The sequence below is a fragment of the Chrysemys picta genome, chromosome 3 (genome assembly GCF_011386835.1).
Source record: "Chrysemys picta bellii isolate R12L10 chromosome 3, ASM1138683v2, whole genome shotgun sequence".
Classification (NCBI taxonomy): Eukaryota; Metazoa; Chordata; order Testudines; family Emydidae; genus Chrysemys; species Chrysemys picta.
Genome location: NC_088793.1, coordinates 137,366,498 through 137,383,990, shown reverse-complemented (window position 1 = coordinate 137,383,990; position 17,493 = coordinate 137,366,498). Strand labels below are relative to the sequence as shown.

The following is a 17,493-nucleotide window of genomic DNA, read 5'->3' as shown; positions in this document are numbered from 1 at the left end:
CATTTTTCTTCTCGACGTTAGTTCCTTGGATGACCCTTTATTAGGGCGTGTGGTCTTTTTTGCAATATTCCTGTTAAGTGGAGACAGATATTTCATAGGTTGCAAATCTTTCTATATTCATTGCAATGCTATAATTAATTTTCCTAACTACATTGTTGCATTATTGGGTGGAATTTTTCTTTTTGGCTTCATGACGATTTTTAATATGTGTTTGTAACTCTTGACAAAAAGTATAATATACAGGGGAAAGTAGTAAGTTTAACTCCAAAGTACTTATCTTTACCCTAGGAAGAAAAAGTGTCCATATATTAACATATAATATGGGACGTGGAAGAGAACAGGGGAACCAACCAACACTGACACACAACCATTCTTAGCATCTTCCCCTCCCATGAAGGGCCAAAATCAAAAGACAAGCAGGACCTGAGTACCTTAATGTGTCCTGCATTAACAAGTTTGGAAGAACAACACTGGGACTCTAAATAGATGATTTATAGTGTCACAATTTCGTCAATCAACATGGAGCCAGAAGAATTAGATTAGGGCTGACTTTAATTTTTTAAGAATAATTTCTTATCAGGTGGAGAGTAAAATGTATATATGAGTCAACGGCCAGGTGACTGAAAAGTTATTCCAGATCCATCATTTAGGCCACCTTGTTAAAAAAAAATCTGCTGTAGAATTTCTTTGCAGACCACTTGACATTGGAGAGATCCAATGCCACATGTCCCAATGCTCCCCAACCAGTTGGAATATCAGTGACTGTTCCCATAGGCACAGGATCTGTTCTGTTCAAACAGTCAGCCTCCTAGTAAGTGTGTCTTTTGAACATGAAGGGTTCCAATGGATAAGATATTCTCTGCCTGAGCAAAGAGATTGTCTTTTTTCAACAGCAGGTTTGGTTCTTGGCTACCTTTCTGATTACGTACAATACAACAGCAGTATTGTACGTGTGTAGTGTACCCCAACACTTCTGGGAGAGGGGGATAAGGTTTGTCATGGGTAATTTGACAGCCTTTATCTCCAGGATGTAGACTTTAAGGGTCTACTGTGCAATACCTTGCACTGTGGATTTCCCTACCTGGAAGTCCTCCTTATTTTAGAAAGCAGAATCCATTTGAGTCTTGATGAGGTTTCTCTAACAGTGTTCATTCTGTTTAAGGCTTCAGTCAAGTGATTCCTGATTGATTTGGGAGTGGTAGAGCACATGTAGCTTTCTAGACTATCACTGTCTACCCCTGCCCCAAGGAGAAGTTGTTGACGGGATCGCTCATGATACTGGGGCCAATGAATCAAGTTTTGACACAAAATAATATCCCTAGGAGGTTCATCAGATGTTTCCATAGCTGTATTAAGGCAATCTGGGCTCGATGCACACCATGGACAGACATACACGCGCGCACACACACACACACGGCTTTTCCATTGCGTCATGACTCTATTTCCCACACTTGGAATGACTGCAGCAGAGGTCCCTACCCTATTATATCAGAACGACAGGGGCAGCAAATGCTCACCCCCCCCCTTCTCTCCTCCACAATAGGCAGGAGTGTTTTGCTTCCCCTCAGGGCATCAGGAATGGTATCAGGTGACCCATTCAATAAATATTTAGATCCCAGATGCTAAGGTATATCTGCTTGAATACACCAGGCTTACCACACACTTCTCTTTCTGCCACATCCACAACGCTCTGCTCGAGCGCTGTTGGCAAGAGAACCCAGATAGGTGGGTTTGCAGTTACAAACACAAATAAAAACTCCAAGGGATGGGGATTCTACGACCTCCCTTAGTAACACATTCCAGTACTTAACTATCTTAATAGCTTTTCCTAATATCTAATCTAATCTAAATCTCCCTTGTGCAGATTAAGCCCATTACTTTTTTGTCCTACCATCAGTGGACATGGAGAATAACTGATCACGGTCCTCTTAATAACAGGCCTTAATATATTTGAAGATTTATCAGGTCCCAGCTCAGTCTTCTTTCCTCGAGACTATGGATGTCAAGTTTTTTTAACCTTTCCTTCAAGATCAGGTTTTCTACACCTTTTATCATTTTGTAGCTGTCCTCTTGACTCTCTCTGCTTTTTCCACATCTTTCCTAAAGTGTGGTGCCCAGAACTGGATGCAGTATTCTAGCCGAGACCTCACCCCCAGCACAGAATAGAGCTGAACAATTACCTCCCCTGTCTTATATACGCCAGCCTTGTTGATACACCCCAGAGAATATTAGCCTTTTCTGCAACTGATGATATTCAATTTGTGATCCACTAAAATCCGAACATCCCTTTCAGCAGTACTACTGCCTAGCCAGATATTCCCCATTTTGTAGCTGATTTTTTCTTCCTAAGTTTGTATTTTGCACGTGTCTTTATTGAATTTCAGATCAGTTTTCCAATTTGTCACAGTCATTTTGAATTCTAATCTTATCCTCCAAAGTACTTGCAAACCATCCCAGCTGGTGTCATCTGCAGATTTTATAAGTATACTTTCCACTCCATTGTCCAAGTCATTTATGAAAATAATTAATAGTATTGGGGCCAGGACAGATCTCTGTGGGATCCCACTGGATACACCCTCTCACTTTGACAGCAAACCATTGGTAACTATTCTGACTACAGTTTTTCAACCTGTTATGCACCCAGGTTGCAAGTAATTTCATCTAGATCGAATTTCCCTAGTTTCCATATGAAAAGGTCATATGGCACTGTGTCAAAAGCCTTTCTAAAATCATATCACACATCTACTGCTTCCCCCCGCCCTCCACATCAATAGGCCAGTAACCCCATCAAAGAAGAAAATTAGGTTGGTTTGCCATAATATGTTCTTGAAAAATCCATGCTCGTTATTCCTCACCACCCTATTATCCTCCAGGTGCCTACAAACTGATTGTTCAATAATTTGTTCCTGTACTTTTACAGATATTGAAGATACCTTAACTAGTCTATGATTCTCTGGTCACCCTTTTAAAGACAGGTACTAGATTTTCCCTTCTTCAGTCCTTTGGGATCTCACCTATCCTCCATGATTTATTGAAGTTAATTGCTAATGCTTCTGAGTTTGTTTCAGCTAGTTCCTTGAGCACCTTAGGGTGAATTTCATCAGGCCCTACCAACCTGAATACATCTAACTTATGTAAATATTTTAACCTATTCTTTCCCTATTTTGACTTGTATTCCTTTCCCCTTGTTAATATTAATTGTATTGAGTATCTGGTCACAATAGGGTGACCAGACAGCAAGTATGAAAAATCGGTTCGGGGGTGGGGGGTAATAGGAGCCTATATAAGAAAAAGACCCAAAAATCGGGACTGTACCTATAGAAATTGGGACATCTGGTCACCCTAGGTCACCATTAACTTTTTTAGTCCGGATTGAAGGAAAGATAATGCATTATCACCACAGCTGGCCCTGCTAGACCATTTTGTATGCCTAAATGCCACAGATCCTAAGATTTTCTTTATTTTCTTTATTGCATTACTCTGATTTTTTTGCTACATTAAAGAAAGTGGTCCTCATAAGCCAACTATCCTCTCTGAACTATAGACAAATTATAATTTTATCTGAAAGTACCCTTCATTTTGTGACCAAGAACATATTTTGGAGACACTGCCAAGATATTTAGGTGCCAGATGTGGTAATGATTCGTATGTCCCTTCACCATTCCAGAAGACATGCATCCATGCTGATGATGGGTTCTGCTCGATAATGATCCAAAGTAGTGTAGTCCTTCAGATGTTCATTTTCATCATCTGAGTCAGATATCACCAGCAGAAGGTTGTTCAGGTTCTGTAGTTTCTGCATTGGAGTGTTGCTCTTTTAAGACTTCGGAAAGCATGCTCCACACCTCAACCCTCTCAGATTTTGGAAGGCACTTTAGATTCTTAAACCTTGGGTCAAGTATCTATCTTTAGAAATCTCACATTGGTACCTTCTTTGTGTTTTGTCAAATCTGCTGTGAAAGTGTTCTTAAAATGAACAACATGTGCTGAGTCATCATCCGAGACTGCTATAACATGAAATATATGGCAGAATGCAGGTAAAACAGAACAGGAGACATAGAATTCTCCCCCAAAGGAGTTAAATCACAAATTAAATTAATGCATTTTTTTAAACAAGCATTATCAACATAGAAGCATGTCCTCTGGAATGGTGGCTGAAGCATGAAGAGACATATGAATGTTTAGCATATTTGGCATGTAAATACCTTTCAATGCTGGCAACAAAAGTGCCATGTGAACACCTGTTCTCACTGTCATGTGACATTGTAAATAAGAAATGGGCAGCATTATATCCCGTAAATGTGAACAAACTTGTTTGTCTGAGCAATTGGATGAACAAGAAGTAGGACTGGGTCGACTTGTAGGCTCTAAAGTTTTACATTGTTTTGTTTTTGAGTGCAGTTATGTAGCAAAAAAATATCCATTTGCAAGTTGCACTTTCACGATAGAGATTGCACTACAGTACTTGTATGAGCTGAACTGAAAAATACTATTTCTTTTATCATTTTTACAGTGCAAATATTTGTAATAAAAATGATAATATAAAGTGAGCATTGTACATTTTGTATTCTGTGTTAGTAATTGAAATCAATATATTTGAAAATATACAAAAACATCCACAGATAGTTAATACATTTCAATTGGCATTCTATTGTTTAACACTGTGATTAAAACTGCAATTAATCGTGATTAAATTTTTTTTATCGCGATTAATTTTTTTAATTTAATCCTGTGAGTTAACTGTGATTAATCGACAGCCCTAGTCAGACGCATTGAAAACATGTTGTTCCCCAACTTCAATCTTTGGATCTGATGTGCGTATAGGAGACAGTGCTCCCTTGTGAGCTCCGGAAGTAACGTAAGTGTGTTGTAGGGAGAAGTAGGTCCTTCTGAGGCTGCTCAGGGACCTGAAATTTCACAGTGGCAGAATGATCCCACTTTAGAGGCCTTAGCTAGTCTTTTCAGGTTGTAAATCAGAATCCTTTCAGTCTTTCCTTCCATGCCTCACTACTTCCACTTCCATATTAATAAACTATGTGAGAGTTTACCCATCAGTCTGTCCCAGAGAAACAGAACTCAGAAAATAAGTAGCTTTTACTCATCTAGTGTACAAAAATATTTAATTAATTATAGCATCCTATATTTTAACAACACAATAATGTGGAAAACTGATATGTTTAGTTTGCTTCTCTAGTATAGCATTCAAAATCCCTTTGATAGCGTTTCATTTGGTAAAAAAAGAAGCTCCAGAAAGATTTGTGCTGTGGGGGTTACACATCTGAGGAGCTATAGGAGTACCCAGTATCATCCCCTGTCTCACTGCTATGATATACAGCTTTACGATGATGGAGTATTTTAAAATGCAGGTTTTCCAGTTGATCAGCTTAACCAAGAAGGAATTGTACCCTCAAAAGGCATGTCTTTTAGCAAGAAAAAGAGAACCGATGACAGACAAACTAAGGAGAAATTTTGATCCTCTAACAGCTTGACATTTTTAGCCTTTGGAATGAGAATGTATTGTAAGGTGTTATGAGGCACTGATGCAGAAAAATTTGCTTGAAAAAACCCTACTGAAGGTATTAAGACGAGTAGCTCCTTCTTCACAAGACAATAATTAATCATAATTCCCTCCCCAAACTGTTTACACTACTCTGCAGGAATCACCAGAATGACCAGAGATGGGCCAGAGCCGCAAAACTGTCTCTACACCAAGGGTTAGGCTGGCAGAGCTACAGTCCTTGGGGGTGTGGATTTTTCATACCCCTGAGTGCCATAACTATGTTAATCTAAGTTTTAACTGAAGACCAGGCCACAGGGGATCAGAGTTTTGATTCAGGCTCATCTCCACTAATACCATACATTAGGCTTCAGGGTGGGGACTGTTATTCTTAGTTATATGCTTTCTGCTAAGGTCAACAAAACATTAGCAGAAAGTACCAGACAACTTCAAATGATTGAAGCCATATAGTCTACTGTGAATATAACATGTGTGCCTGAAGAGACGTTGCGACTTTGGATCAAAAAGTGGCATTAATTTTAGCAAACCCATTAACTTGAAACCACATGGTTCCATTGTAAATATCTAGCAGGGTTTCTAGAAATGGATGATACAACAACAACAACAACAACAAAAGATTTTTAATTAAATCACATATTTGTAAAAAATATACACTTTTTTTCTTTTCAAAAATAAACCTGTTTAAAGTTAAATTTGATGTTAAGGCCTACATTTACAATATTAAAATAAAACAAAATATATGCTGCATCAATGAGCATTCCTCAAGTTTTGATGAGTTAAAGGGTGCTTTGTTTTGTGTTATATACAGAATTAGGATAAAACATAACTACTGAGATTAACTCAAGTTTTACAAATATGTCATGTTGTACATTAAGTATCTATTTTTTTTCTGTCTTCACAATGGAACATATACAGGTATTTCCATTTTTCCCAATTGTAAGTACACCTCTACCCCGATATAATGCTGTCCTCGGGAGCCAAAAAATCTTGCCGCGTTATAGGTGAAATCGCATTATATCGAACTTGCTTTGATCTGCCGGAGTGCGCAGCCCCCCCACAGAGCACTGCTTTACCGCGTTATATCCGAATTCATATTATATCGGGTCGCGTTATATCAGGGTAGAGGTGTACTTTGTTTCTTTGGTGGAGAAAAGCTTTTGCCTTAATTACTTTTGGTTTCAGTTTAGCTAGCAGGTGCAGAGAGACTGTTTTCTTCATTTGGACTATTTCATTCATACTTGAGAAACCAACAGGGAATTGAAAAAGCAAGAAAACTTGTTTTCCCTCTTTCACTGTATGAACCACCACCAGGTGGGAGAGGATGAGCTTTACAAATTCTAAAATTAACCTAACCTGCTTAGGCACTTTTGAAATTCCAGTAGGTGCCTGTTTGCATCCTGAGGCTCCCAAATACCTTTAAAAAGAAGAACAGGAGTACTTGTGGCACCTTAGAGACTAACAAATTTATTAGAGCATAAGCTTTCGTGGACTACAGCCCACTTCTTCGGTTGCATCCGAAGAAGTGGGCTGTAGTCCACGAAAGCTTATGCTCTAATAAATTTGTTAGTCTCTAAGGTGCCACAAGTACTCCTGTTCTTCTTTTTGCGGATACAGACTAACACGGCTGCTACTCTGAAACCAAATACCTTTGAAAATCTGGCCAATGTTGACCAGAAACAATCCATCAACTCATTAACTACAGTTAATTCTTCCTTGGTTTACTAAAACAATTTTTGCATTTAAAACATACTTAAACTTACCTTCCCTCCCTCCATATGTATCCAGCACTTTTTTATTTCATTAATTTATTTATTTCATTAATACAAAAAGAGTTTAAACATTTTTGTGCATTTTAATTCCATTCCAATTTGCATCCAAATGCAGACTGAAACAAATCATGAATCAAAAATTATCTAGTAATTAAGAAATGGGTTATTCGCCATTTTCTAACATAACAAAAAGTAAAAATTAACCTGAACAAATGTATGTTGAGGTATAAAATTGTTTAAGTAAAATGTGTATAGATGTATAGATCACGGGATTGGACTAGATGACCTCCTGAGGTCTCTTCCAACCCGAATCGTCTATGATTCTATGTAGAGTATCCTCCTGGTTAGCGATGAACAGAAGAGGTTTGTTTATGTGGGCTTTTTTAAAAATAAATTATTTATACATTTGGAACCCACACTGTTTGGTACTACAGCCCATATGTATAGCCCATTAAGTAACAGTGCCTACCAGCCACATCACTTAACTGCTTTGTGCCCTAATTACCTCTTCAGAAAAATACAGCTAATACTATCGTGTTTCACCCACTGCTTATTCATCTCTATACGCAAGTACAGAGGTTCAACTAATTTGTATGAGGGGCATGATGGTCCAGGAGATCATCTTAGACATGAGTGTTCTAGTTCAACCTTGGCCACAACTTCCTACATAACTTTTATCAAGTGTCTTAAGCTTAAATCAATGCAGTATTCTGGTGGGGAATACAGGGTGAGGTTTAATTTCCACTGGAAACTGAAATTCTTTTCATTTTTGATATGGCTTGTTCAGAGGTTGAAAATGCAAATATTCTTTATGTTTTTTCTCCATCCGCTTCATTGACATAACTCAGTCCAGTTTTCATATAAAGTTAATATTGTAAATGGGTTATTATACCTGCCCTTCAAAAGTATCTTCTGCAGCAACCAGAGTTAAAAATCCCACCTACATTTCAGGTGTTGGGGTTTAAAGTGATTTTATTGTATGGATACAAGGACAAAAAATTAGGCACTTTGCAAAAAAATTCAAAAAGTCATCACTCAGTAATTATTTTCCAGAAATGTTCTAGCTGTTGAAAAGGCTTGACCCTAAAGATTTGAAAGAATGATGATTTCAGATAATGGCACAGCGACTGCAACTTTAACTGCTGAGAGGCTGCCCTTTTGTCCTTAACAAAATATCACACCCCGCCCTGGACACCCTAAAGTGTCAGCTCCAAAATCACATGCCTTTACTTCTCTAATCTAATGGAAAATAGCTGATAGATGTCAGACGGCAGGTCCCAAATATGCTGTCTGAGCTTCTCCTAGCCAGCAGAAGTTAATGTGCTTATAGACACACAGTGCAGGATTCTGCACCCACTGAAGTCAATGCCAAAAACTCCCATTGACATTAATGGGAACAGGATCACATCCACAATTTCCAATAAAATTAATGGGCCTTAATTGTCCAGAACAAAAAATAGTAAATTCTATGAATTACAATTATAATTCAAAATTAGTGGTCACATGAACTTTCAAGAAAATGAAACTGTGTGAAGTCCTTTGAGTAAGAGGGAGACAAAGTGACATTCAAAATTTCAAATCAGAATAATATTTTAATCATCTGCAACAAACTATTTTGACCAAATTTCTTCAGATTTTTCAGAAACGTCTGCTTTGCCTCCATAGTAAATCTTACAATTTTCAAGCCAAAGTTACAAGGGGTGATAAAGTAGGAATTCATAATGGGAGCTGATTGCAACCTTAACTCTGGAAATGCTGCTACTTCTCAATTATTAAACACACACACACACACACACACACACACACACACACACACACACACACACACACACACACACACACACACACACACACACACACACACACACCCCCCAATTCATTTCACAAAAGCAGCAAGGTAAAAACATTTAAGGATTCTGTTTCATTTGACATCTACAGAACTCTCTTCCCAAATCAAAGTTCATGTTATGATAACTAATGTGCTAGGAAAAGAATACTGAAGTGCTATAAGATTGTAAGTGAAACACAAACCTTGAAAGTAAAACTTAGAGATCTCAGATTCTTTCTGCCACACATGATTTATCTTAATTGGAGGATTGTGTGTGTGTGTGAGATAAACTGCCTTCTTAATGAAACTGTTGGCTTATCTTGAGCTATTATTTATGTATCATGTTTTAAATTTGGAATTATGTTTTTAAGAAATAGATTCTGACAAACAAAATTGTTTTTATAGTAAGTTAAACTAAGATGAATGTGGAAATATCACTGACAGTTGGAGCCCTTTTGATAGACACTTTCTGTTGAAAACATGTTAATAAACATGAAATACAATCCCCTCCCCAATAGCTATAATAATAATACTGTAGACCCTCAGAGTTACGAACACCTGGGGAATGGAGGTTGTTCATAATTGAAATGTTGGTTACTCTGAACAAAACGTTATGGTTGTTTTTTCAAAAGTTTACAACTGCACATTGACTTAATACAGCTTTAAAACTTTACTATGCAGAAGAAAAATGCTGCTTTCCCATTTTTTTAGTAATTTACATTTAACACAGTACTGTAGTGTTTTTGCTTTTTTGTTGTTGTTGTTTTCTTTGTTTCTGTTGCTGCCGGATTATGTACTTCTGGTTCCAAAGAAGGTGTGTTTGAATGGTCAGTTCGCAACTCTCGTGTTCGTAACTCTGAGGTTATACTGTAAAGTAACCTAGCTCATATATAGTGCTTCTCATCAGTAGATCTCAAAGCACTTCACAAGAAACTATACAACAGTTTAACAAAGTGTAGATACTATACAGTGATCCACTAATAAAGACTTTACCATCTAACTGCAAAGCTGGTTAATAATCCTAAACAAACTATACAGGGTTTTTTTCATTTAAAAAAAATCAGTAAAGATGTATTTAGTAACTATGTGGGTTTAAGAAAGCTTTAATTCCTCAGTAAACAGGAATTGAGCCCTCAGGACTGTGGTTTTTGAAATTAGGGTGTGTTTAGATCTGGAGACTGCCCAAACTTCATTCACATCTAGAAGGGAAAGCAGCATGCCAAACATATGCAATCAGGAAAAATTACATTCTGAAGAAAGATTGTAAAACAAATGCTCCCATATGTTTCACAGAGATCAAATAGAATGGCTGAGGACTAGCACAGCGATATTTAACTATCTAGCAAAAAAAAAATCTTCAGAACTGAGAATTAATTTAGTGTGTGCAAAGTAAGGGAAGGAGGCACGTAAGTTAGCTACTCTTTTTTTAAAAAAGAACATCAAGAAGATACAGAGTGTAGCTAAGAAATAAAAGGAGATTCAAACTCTCAACTAGTCTAGTACCATCAGATGCCAAAAATTACTATTTGTATTACAATGCTACCTACTGTCCCCAGCAGAGGTCAACCCCCCATTTTACTAGGTGCTGTACAAAAGTACTGTATAGTAAGGGACAGTCCAGGTGTCACAGAGCTTACAATCTAAATAGACAAAACAGAAAAAAGATGGGAAGCACAGAGAAGTGAAGTGGCTTGCCCCAGGTCACACAACAGGTCACTGGTGGGACCCAGATTGAAATCCAGGTTTCTTGGGTCTCAGTCTAAAGCCCGTACACTAGACCACACTGCCTCAAAAAATACCTATTCCCTTCCCCCTTGCCAACATTAGCTAGTATACACCTGAGATATCTTAATACACATCTTATTTCTCAACTTGAGCAATGTACTGCAGTCACTCTCAAATATCCAGTTGTGCTTGAAATAAATATATAACATTCCCCCAGTGGCTGCACTGTTCCCTAGGTATTCCCTGTATCAGGTATAGAAAATATCAAAGGCATACTGCCATAATGTTATTCTGTTATGTAAGCCAATTAAAAAGATTAAGGGTAACCAATACAGCGTTTCGCAGATGAGCTTTAAGGGACTGGTATAGACTCATAGACTCATAGACTTTAAGGTCAGAAGGGACCATTATGATCATCTGGTCTGACCCCCTGCATGCTGCAGGCCATAAAACCGTCCCTACCCCTTCCCTGGACTCTGCTGTTGAAGTCCCCAATCCTGTTTTTAGTGACTGCAATCGGCAGAGACCCTCCTGCTAGAGATCCCTGCCCCATGCTGCGGAGGAAGGCGAAAAACCTCCAGAGGCTCAGCCAATCTGCCCTGGAGGAAAATTCCTTCCCGACCCCAAATGTGGCGATCAGTAAGACCCCGAGCATATAGGCAAGAGTCTCCAGCCCGACCCCGTTAGCCATTATACTATTTACCCACCATTGCTTGGCTTTCCTTGACTACTATGTTTTACCATTAAACCATTCCCTCCATAAACTTATCTAACTTTATCTTAAAACCAGACAGGTCCGTCGCCCCCACCGTTTCCCTCGGTAGGCCGTTCCAATATTTCACCCCTCTGACGGTCAGAAACCTTCGTCTAATTTCAAGCCTGAACTTCCCCACGGCCAGTTTGTATCCATTCGTTCTGGTATCCACGTTAGTACTAAGCTGGAATAATTCTTCTCCCTCCCTTGTATTAATGCCTCTAATATATTTAAAGATAGCAATCATATCCCCTCTCAGCCTTCGCTTTGTCAGACTAAACAACCCAAGCTCCTCTAGTCTCCTTTCGTACGACAGCTTTTCCATTCCTCTGATCATCCTAGTGGCCCTTCTCTGCACCCGTTCCAGTTTGAGTTCATCTTTTTTAAACATGGGAGACCAGAACTGCACACAGTACTCCAAATGAGGTCTCACCAGCGCCTTGTACAACGGAAGCAGGACCTCCTTATCCCTACTAGATATGAGTCCCTTGTTAGCAGGGCTGACCTTTAGTCAGATGGAGAAATCGTTAGGTTTCAGTAAAATGTTTCTAGCCCCTTTGTTTGTGAAGACAGCCTTGAAAACATAACCTGACATAAAGCAGTGAAAGAGATACACATATAATCTTAATCTTACTTTATATAAAAGTAGTCAGTTAAATTTTGGGATGAATGCCAAAGACTCATCAATGGTCCACAGTGGTGTGATCATGGTGAGTGGGAGTTGGTTTTGTTAGGAGTGGGAGCTCACTAGAAATAATAGCAGGCTCTGTTTCTTAAAATGTGTAGCCACCTGAGGCTGAACTGTCTGCTTCTCATTCAGACTGTTGCCACACCATGGTTTTATCCCCCCACCTCTCACCTTGCTGTCTCCTGTGTCTCCTCCTCTGCTCCCCAGCACCACTAAAAATCACACCCACCCATTTTTCAACCACTGCAGCAGTTCATGAGGATGAGGAGGGAAGGAGGCAGGCCAAGTGGCTGCGACATTGACAGAGTGTCCACCTCTCTTCTACTGCCAGAGCCAGTAAGCAGGTGAGAATCTGGAACTCCCTAGTCCAGCAACAGAGAGGACCCAGTAGGACAAGTACAGCTAGAGACTGTAGGACATCCACCTTTCCCATGACCAGCCACTCAAAGTCAGAAGCTACAGGACAATTTGCCTGTCATCATCATGTGTAAGGAACAGTTACCTGGTAGAGAAGCTAACAAGAACCACCTCAATGAGGTGCTGGGGAGTTGGAAGCATGGAAAGTTGAATGGAGAATAAATAGATGGAATAAGTAGATGGAGAATAAGTTGATGGAAGAATAATTAGATTAAGAAGGAGGGAAATATCATGGAAATGATGCATTTTTTGTGGGTGAGGGGGAAAGAAGAATACTAGAATGATGGATTTTGCTGGAGGGAATAATATTTGGCATAGAAAAAACATCCTATATATGACTGAATGAACTCGAACATTGAAGGGTACACACTTTGTTAAAATTTTGGCAGCATATAATTGACTTTTTTCTCTGAAATGACAGGGTACTGGATATTTATCTATTATCATTTCACTCTCTAAGAGAAAGAATATTTTTGAAAGGCAGAAAACTGAAATAACCAAAATTATTTCATGGGATGACAAAATAACATCACCCTCCTTCATTCTGACTCTGTGAAAACCCCTGCATGCTGTCTCTGTGAGAAAAGCCAGGTGTGACAGAGCAGAGATGAGACTGAGCTAGGAAAAAACAGGTGTCTTCAGCACCATTCTCCCTGCAAACCTACAGTGTTGGCAGAGACCATGTTTTCATTTTGCCTTCCTCTGCAGCATGGGGCACTTGCCAGTTTGAATTAGAGTAAATGGTGGATTCTCTGTAGCTTGAAATCTTTACATCGAGAGTTGAGGACTGCTGTAATTCAGCCAGAGTTTATGGGCCTATTGCAGCAGTGGATGGATGAGATTCTATAGCCTGCAATGTACAGGAGGTCAAACTAGATGATCATAATGGTTCCTCCTGGCCTCAAAGTCTATGAGGGTTTCTCTGCATTACTAGATTCTGCCCTTTATTTTGTGTGGTTCCTGCTCTGTAAGGATGGAGCAAGAAGGCAGTCTGTATTGGGCTAGGGCAGAGACAGAAAGGAGGACGACGACGGGAAGGATGGTCCAGTGTTACGGCACTAGCCTAGGACATGGGCGACCTGGGCTCAATTTCTATTCTGCCACAGTCTTCCTTTGTGACCTTGGGCAAGTCTCTCTGTGTCTCAGTTGCCCTCTGTAATAATATCTCCCTATCTCACAGGTTTGTTGTGTGGATTAAAGATTGTAAGGTGCTCAGATACTATGGTAACGGGGGCCATATAAATACCTAAGATAGATAGAACATGTCTGTGGCAATATAGCTCCTGTGATAATCATGCTATCATTGGGGAATGGAAGGGGTAAGAACCAGTGATTACGTCTCTAGGGTTGGCAGTTCATTGCCCTAGGCTTGCCACATCAGATATGAAAGTAAAAACCTAATTGCTTGAACCCCAGCACCTCTTTCATTACAAATTAAGCACTGGCAAAAAGAGTAGCAAAACAGGAAAAGGCCTCTGTAAATCTCTTGTCCACTCTGTATGGAAACCCCATCCATACGTAATCAGAGAGGGTCATAGAACTGGAATTGAGAGGTCATCCAGTCCAGTCCCGTGCACTTGCGGCAGAACTTATTATCTATACCATTCCTGACAGGTGTTTGTCTAACCTGCTCTTAAAAACTTAATGTAACTTCATCCCGCCAGATAGATGATTTCCGGGAAACACCACAAGCTGAAACAATTTCCTGACCCTCCCCACAGATTCTTCATAAATGGGCATGGTCCAGCCCACTTATGCTTAAAAGACAAAGGACTACAAGTTTTAAAAATGATTTTAAAAATCATAAGTTAAGGGAAAAACAAAGTAACTGCATATATTGGCCAGGAATACCAAGAATATTTCCCCTATTTAATGATTTATGCCTTCATACCTCCAGGATCTATTGAGGGTAACCGGAAGGCCTGTTTGCGCTCTCTCTGGGAATTTGGAGGCCTTGCTCTGGTAATATGGATGTTAGCATCTTCTAGGGATGAGTGGCCCTCCATCTCTCTTTGCAGCAGTGGAAGTCAGAAATGTTGTGCTGGATTCTACTGCTTCTGTCTTTGCAGACAGAATAATGCTGGGACCAGGATGCTTTAGAGTATACCCTGGTTTATTCTTAAATCTCTGACCTTGCATAGTTTTCATACAATCTCTCAAATTATTTAGTATCTCCTGGTTATGGATCTCAGTATACTATACTAAGTTTTACAGCTCTCAATGATCCTTTCCTTTAAAGTAAATAAACAATACTTCCTGTGAAAGTGAAAAACCATGAAATATAGGATTCAAAAAAGTTTTTAGGTGTAAAACAGGAATAAATATTTATTAAAAACAGTTTTATGTTTATTCCTGTCATATATAGTATCAAGTTTATTAAAAGGCAGAAATTATATATTTGAATATAAATGAAATCCTTAACTTGAAAAATAAATGCACATTACAAAATGGATTGCCGTTTAAAAAAGGGCAACTGTTTATCCTAATTTTCATTTAGATTTGACAAAATAAAACTTTCCTTAAGAGAGGATACATTTGTGCAGCTTAGTAATGAGTTGTTCCTGTTGCAAACCAAAACTACCTTCACGTGAAACTACAGTATGCTATGTATCTATGCCTCCGCCAATTACTCACATTCTCATAGAGGGCTTGAAGGGTCTCTAGGTCAACCACAGAGTTGTCCAAGTTCACAACAGCTGTGAAAAAAAGACAAATGTGAAAAAGAATTAGTTGTCAAGATGATAATCCAGCAGTGAAAGACACATTGAACACAATACCCAGCAATAGCTTTTATGACCCCACTGGTCATACAGCTTAAGGGTTTTAACTTTATTAATGCCTTGAATAGTGCCGTTTCTAGGAACCTGGTAGAGCCAGGTGACAAGTGTTAAAGAATCCACTCCCTCCCCCAACACACACACACACGATCCCATGAGTATGGCCAAAGCCAAAGATCAGAGATAAGCTTCACATCAGACTTTCATGGTCTGACTGAAAGCATTATAAAAATTTGTAAATCTGTCCCCCCCCCCCCACTCCACACACACACACAGCTCATTCCTGTCACTGGTTGGTTTCAGACTTAAATTGGTTAAACCACAAATCAGCCAGTTAACTTCAAGACACCTGACAAGGGTCAAATCTTCTATGCACTAAGCCAACAGGTTTAGTACGATACAAAATATGCCTTTCCTGTTCCCAACCAATGCTGGTGCCACATACATACTGTACCTTTTCAATGTCAAAAATCTGACTTAACTGCACACAGAGAGCAATTTCAGATCAACCTGACCTTTGAAAAAAATATGATAAACAGGGGCATTGATTTGCTGTGATCACTGGAAAAACTATGAAGTGGAAGTAAAGGTACTAGGCATAGTTCATATTTATGCTGGTCAGCGAAGAATCATTCCAAATTAATATGAATATAAAATTATTCATATACAATTATTTAAAACCTGGTAAACTGCATTTTTTATTTTTATAAGCTTACAATCCATGTCATTGGAAAGCAAAGTAAAATTTTGTTTTCCACACACACACACACACGATATTCTGAATGTTATGCATCAGGGATTCTTGTAATAATAAATACTTTTACTGCAATATTTTATCTTTTGCCATTTTATCCTTTATTTGACTGGTTTTTTGTGTGTGTGATTTTTTTCCCCTGTATACATATCTGTCTGCTAGCCAGAATAACCCTGGGACAAAACTACTCTAGAGATCAGGCTGGTGATCAGTGACGGAATCCCAGTATCTGATTGCTTGATCCTCTATAAATCAGTGTCCTTGACTGTCACTAAGTGATTCTGTGTATACACCTCAAGATTACAGACAATATAATTCAAACTCATTTGTTTCTCATTGCTCTAAAGCATTCAATGATACCACTTAGTGTCTGGGACTCATCACATTTTCCCCTTACAGGTCTGGAACTTAATTTTAGTTACAGTATAATAAAAGAATATATAAATAAAGAAAGATTGATCTTGATTAAACCGAGCAGGGTCCAGTGTATATGTATGGACAGAGTTTTAGCAGATGAAAAGAATGGGAACTTATGTGGAAATGTGCTAACTTTCCAAATAAATAAAAATTAACTTTTTAGTTTTTCCGTATCAAATATAATATTTTCTACATACATGTTCCCTTGCCCCTCCTACCCTACCTGCCAAGTACCCACCATCTAAAATGTTTTAGAAGCCCAAATTTAATGCAAAATGTAGTACTATAGAGGATAGTGAAAGATGTGAAAATATATTAAGGATTTTACACAAAATAATGGTAAAATTGAGCTGAATGCCAATATTTTCCCTTTTCATTTAAGAACTTTTTAAAATGTCAAATACATTAAAGAGCTAATTTAAACTAGCAAAACACGGAAATACATATTTAACAGCTGAAACTTAAATACACCTGTAAATCAGCTGATGACAGGGTGGCAAACATTCCTTGGGGATACTTGTTCTTGTTTAACACTCCACATTGTAATATTTATTCACAGAATTAAAAATGTAAATGACAAAGTGTTACAACAGGCACTCTAATGCAACATTTCAGCAAGGTATTTAAGCACATACATGTCTTTAAGCATATAAATAATCCTATTGGCGTCAATAGGACTGTTAACATGTTTAAAGACGTGCATGTGCTGAAGTATCTTGGTGAATCAAGGATTAAAAATCAATAAAAAGAAAAAAATGTGTTCAGATTCTGCAGTGTAGAGATTTCTACACATTGTTTGAGCTTGTACACCAGTGGGGTATTTACACACACACACACACACACGCA

At 38.6% G+C, this 17,493-nt stretch overlaps 1 protein-coding gene across 6 annotated transcripts in view; it reads right to left on the bottom strand.

The window, feature by feature from the left end:
- Nucleotides 1-17,493, bottom strand: part of FMN2 (formin 2) — a 234,585-nt gene that overhangs the window by 82,204 nt on the left and 134,888 nt on the right. For all 6 annotated transcript variants that reach the window (XM_065589091.1, XM_042848380.2, XM_065589093.1 and 3 more), the window contains exon 9: nucleotides 15,334-15,395. In XM_065589091.1, the coding sequence (XP_065445163.1) occupies nucleotides 15,334-15,395 (62 nt within the window). The remainder of the gene's footprint in view (nucleotides 1-15,333; nucleotides 15,396-17,493) is intronic.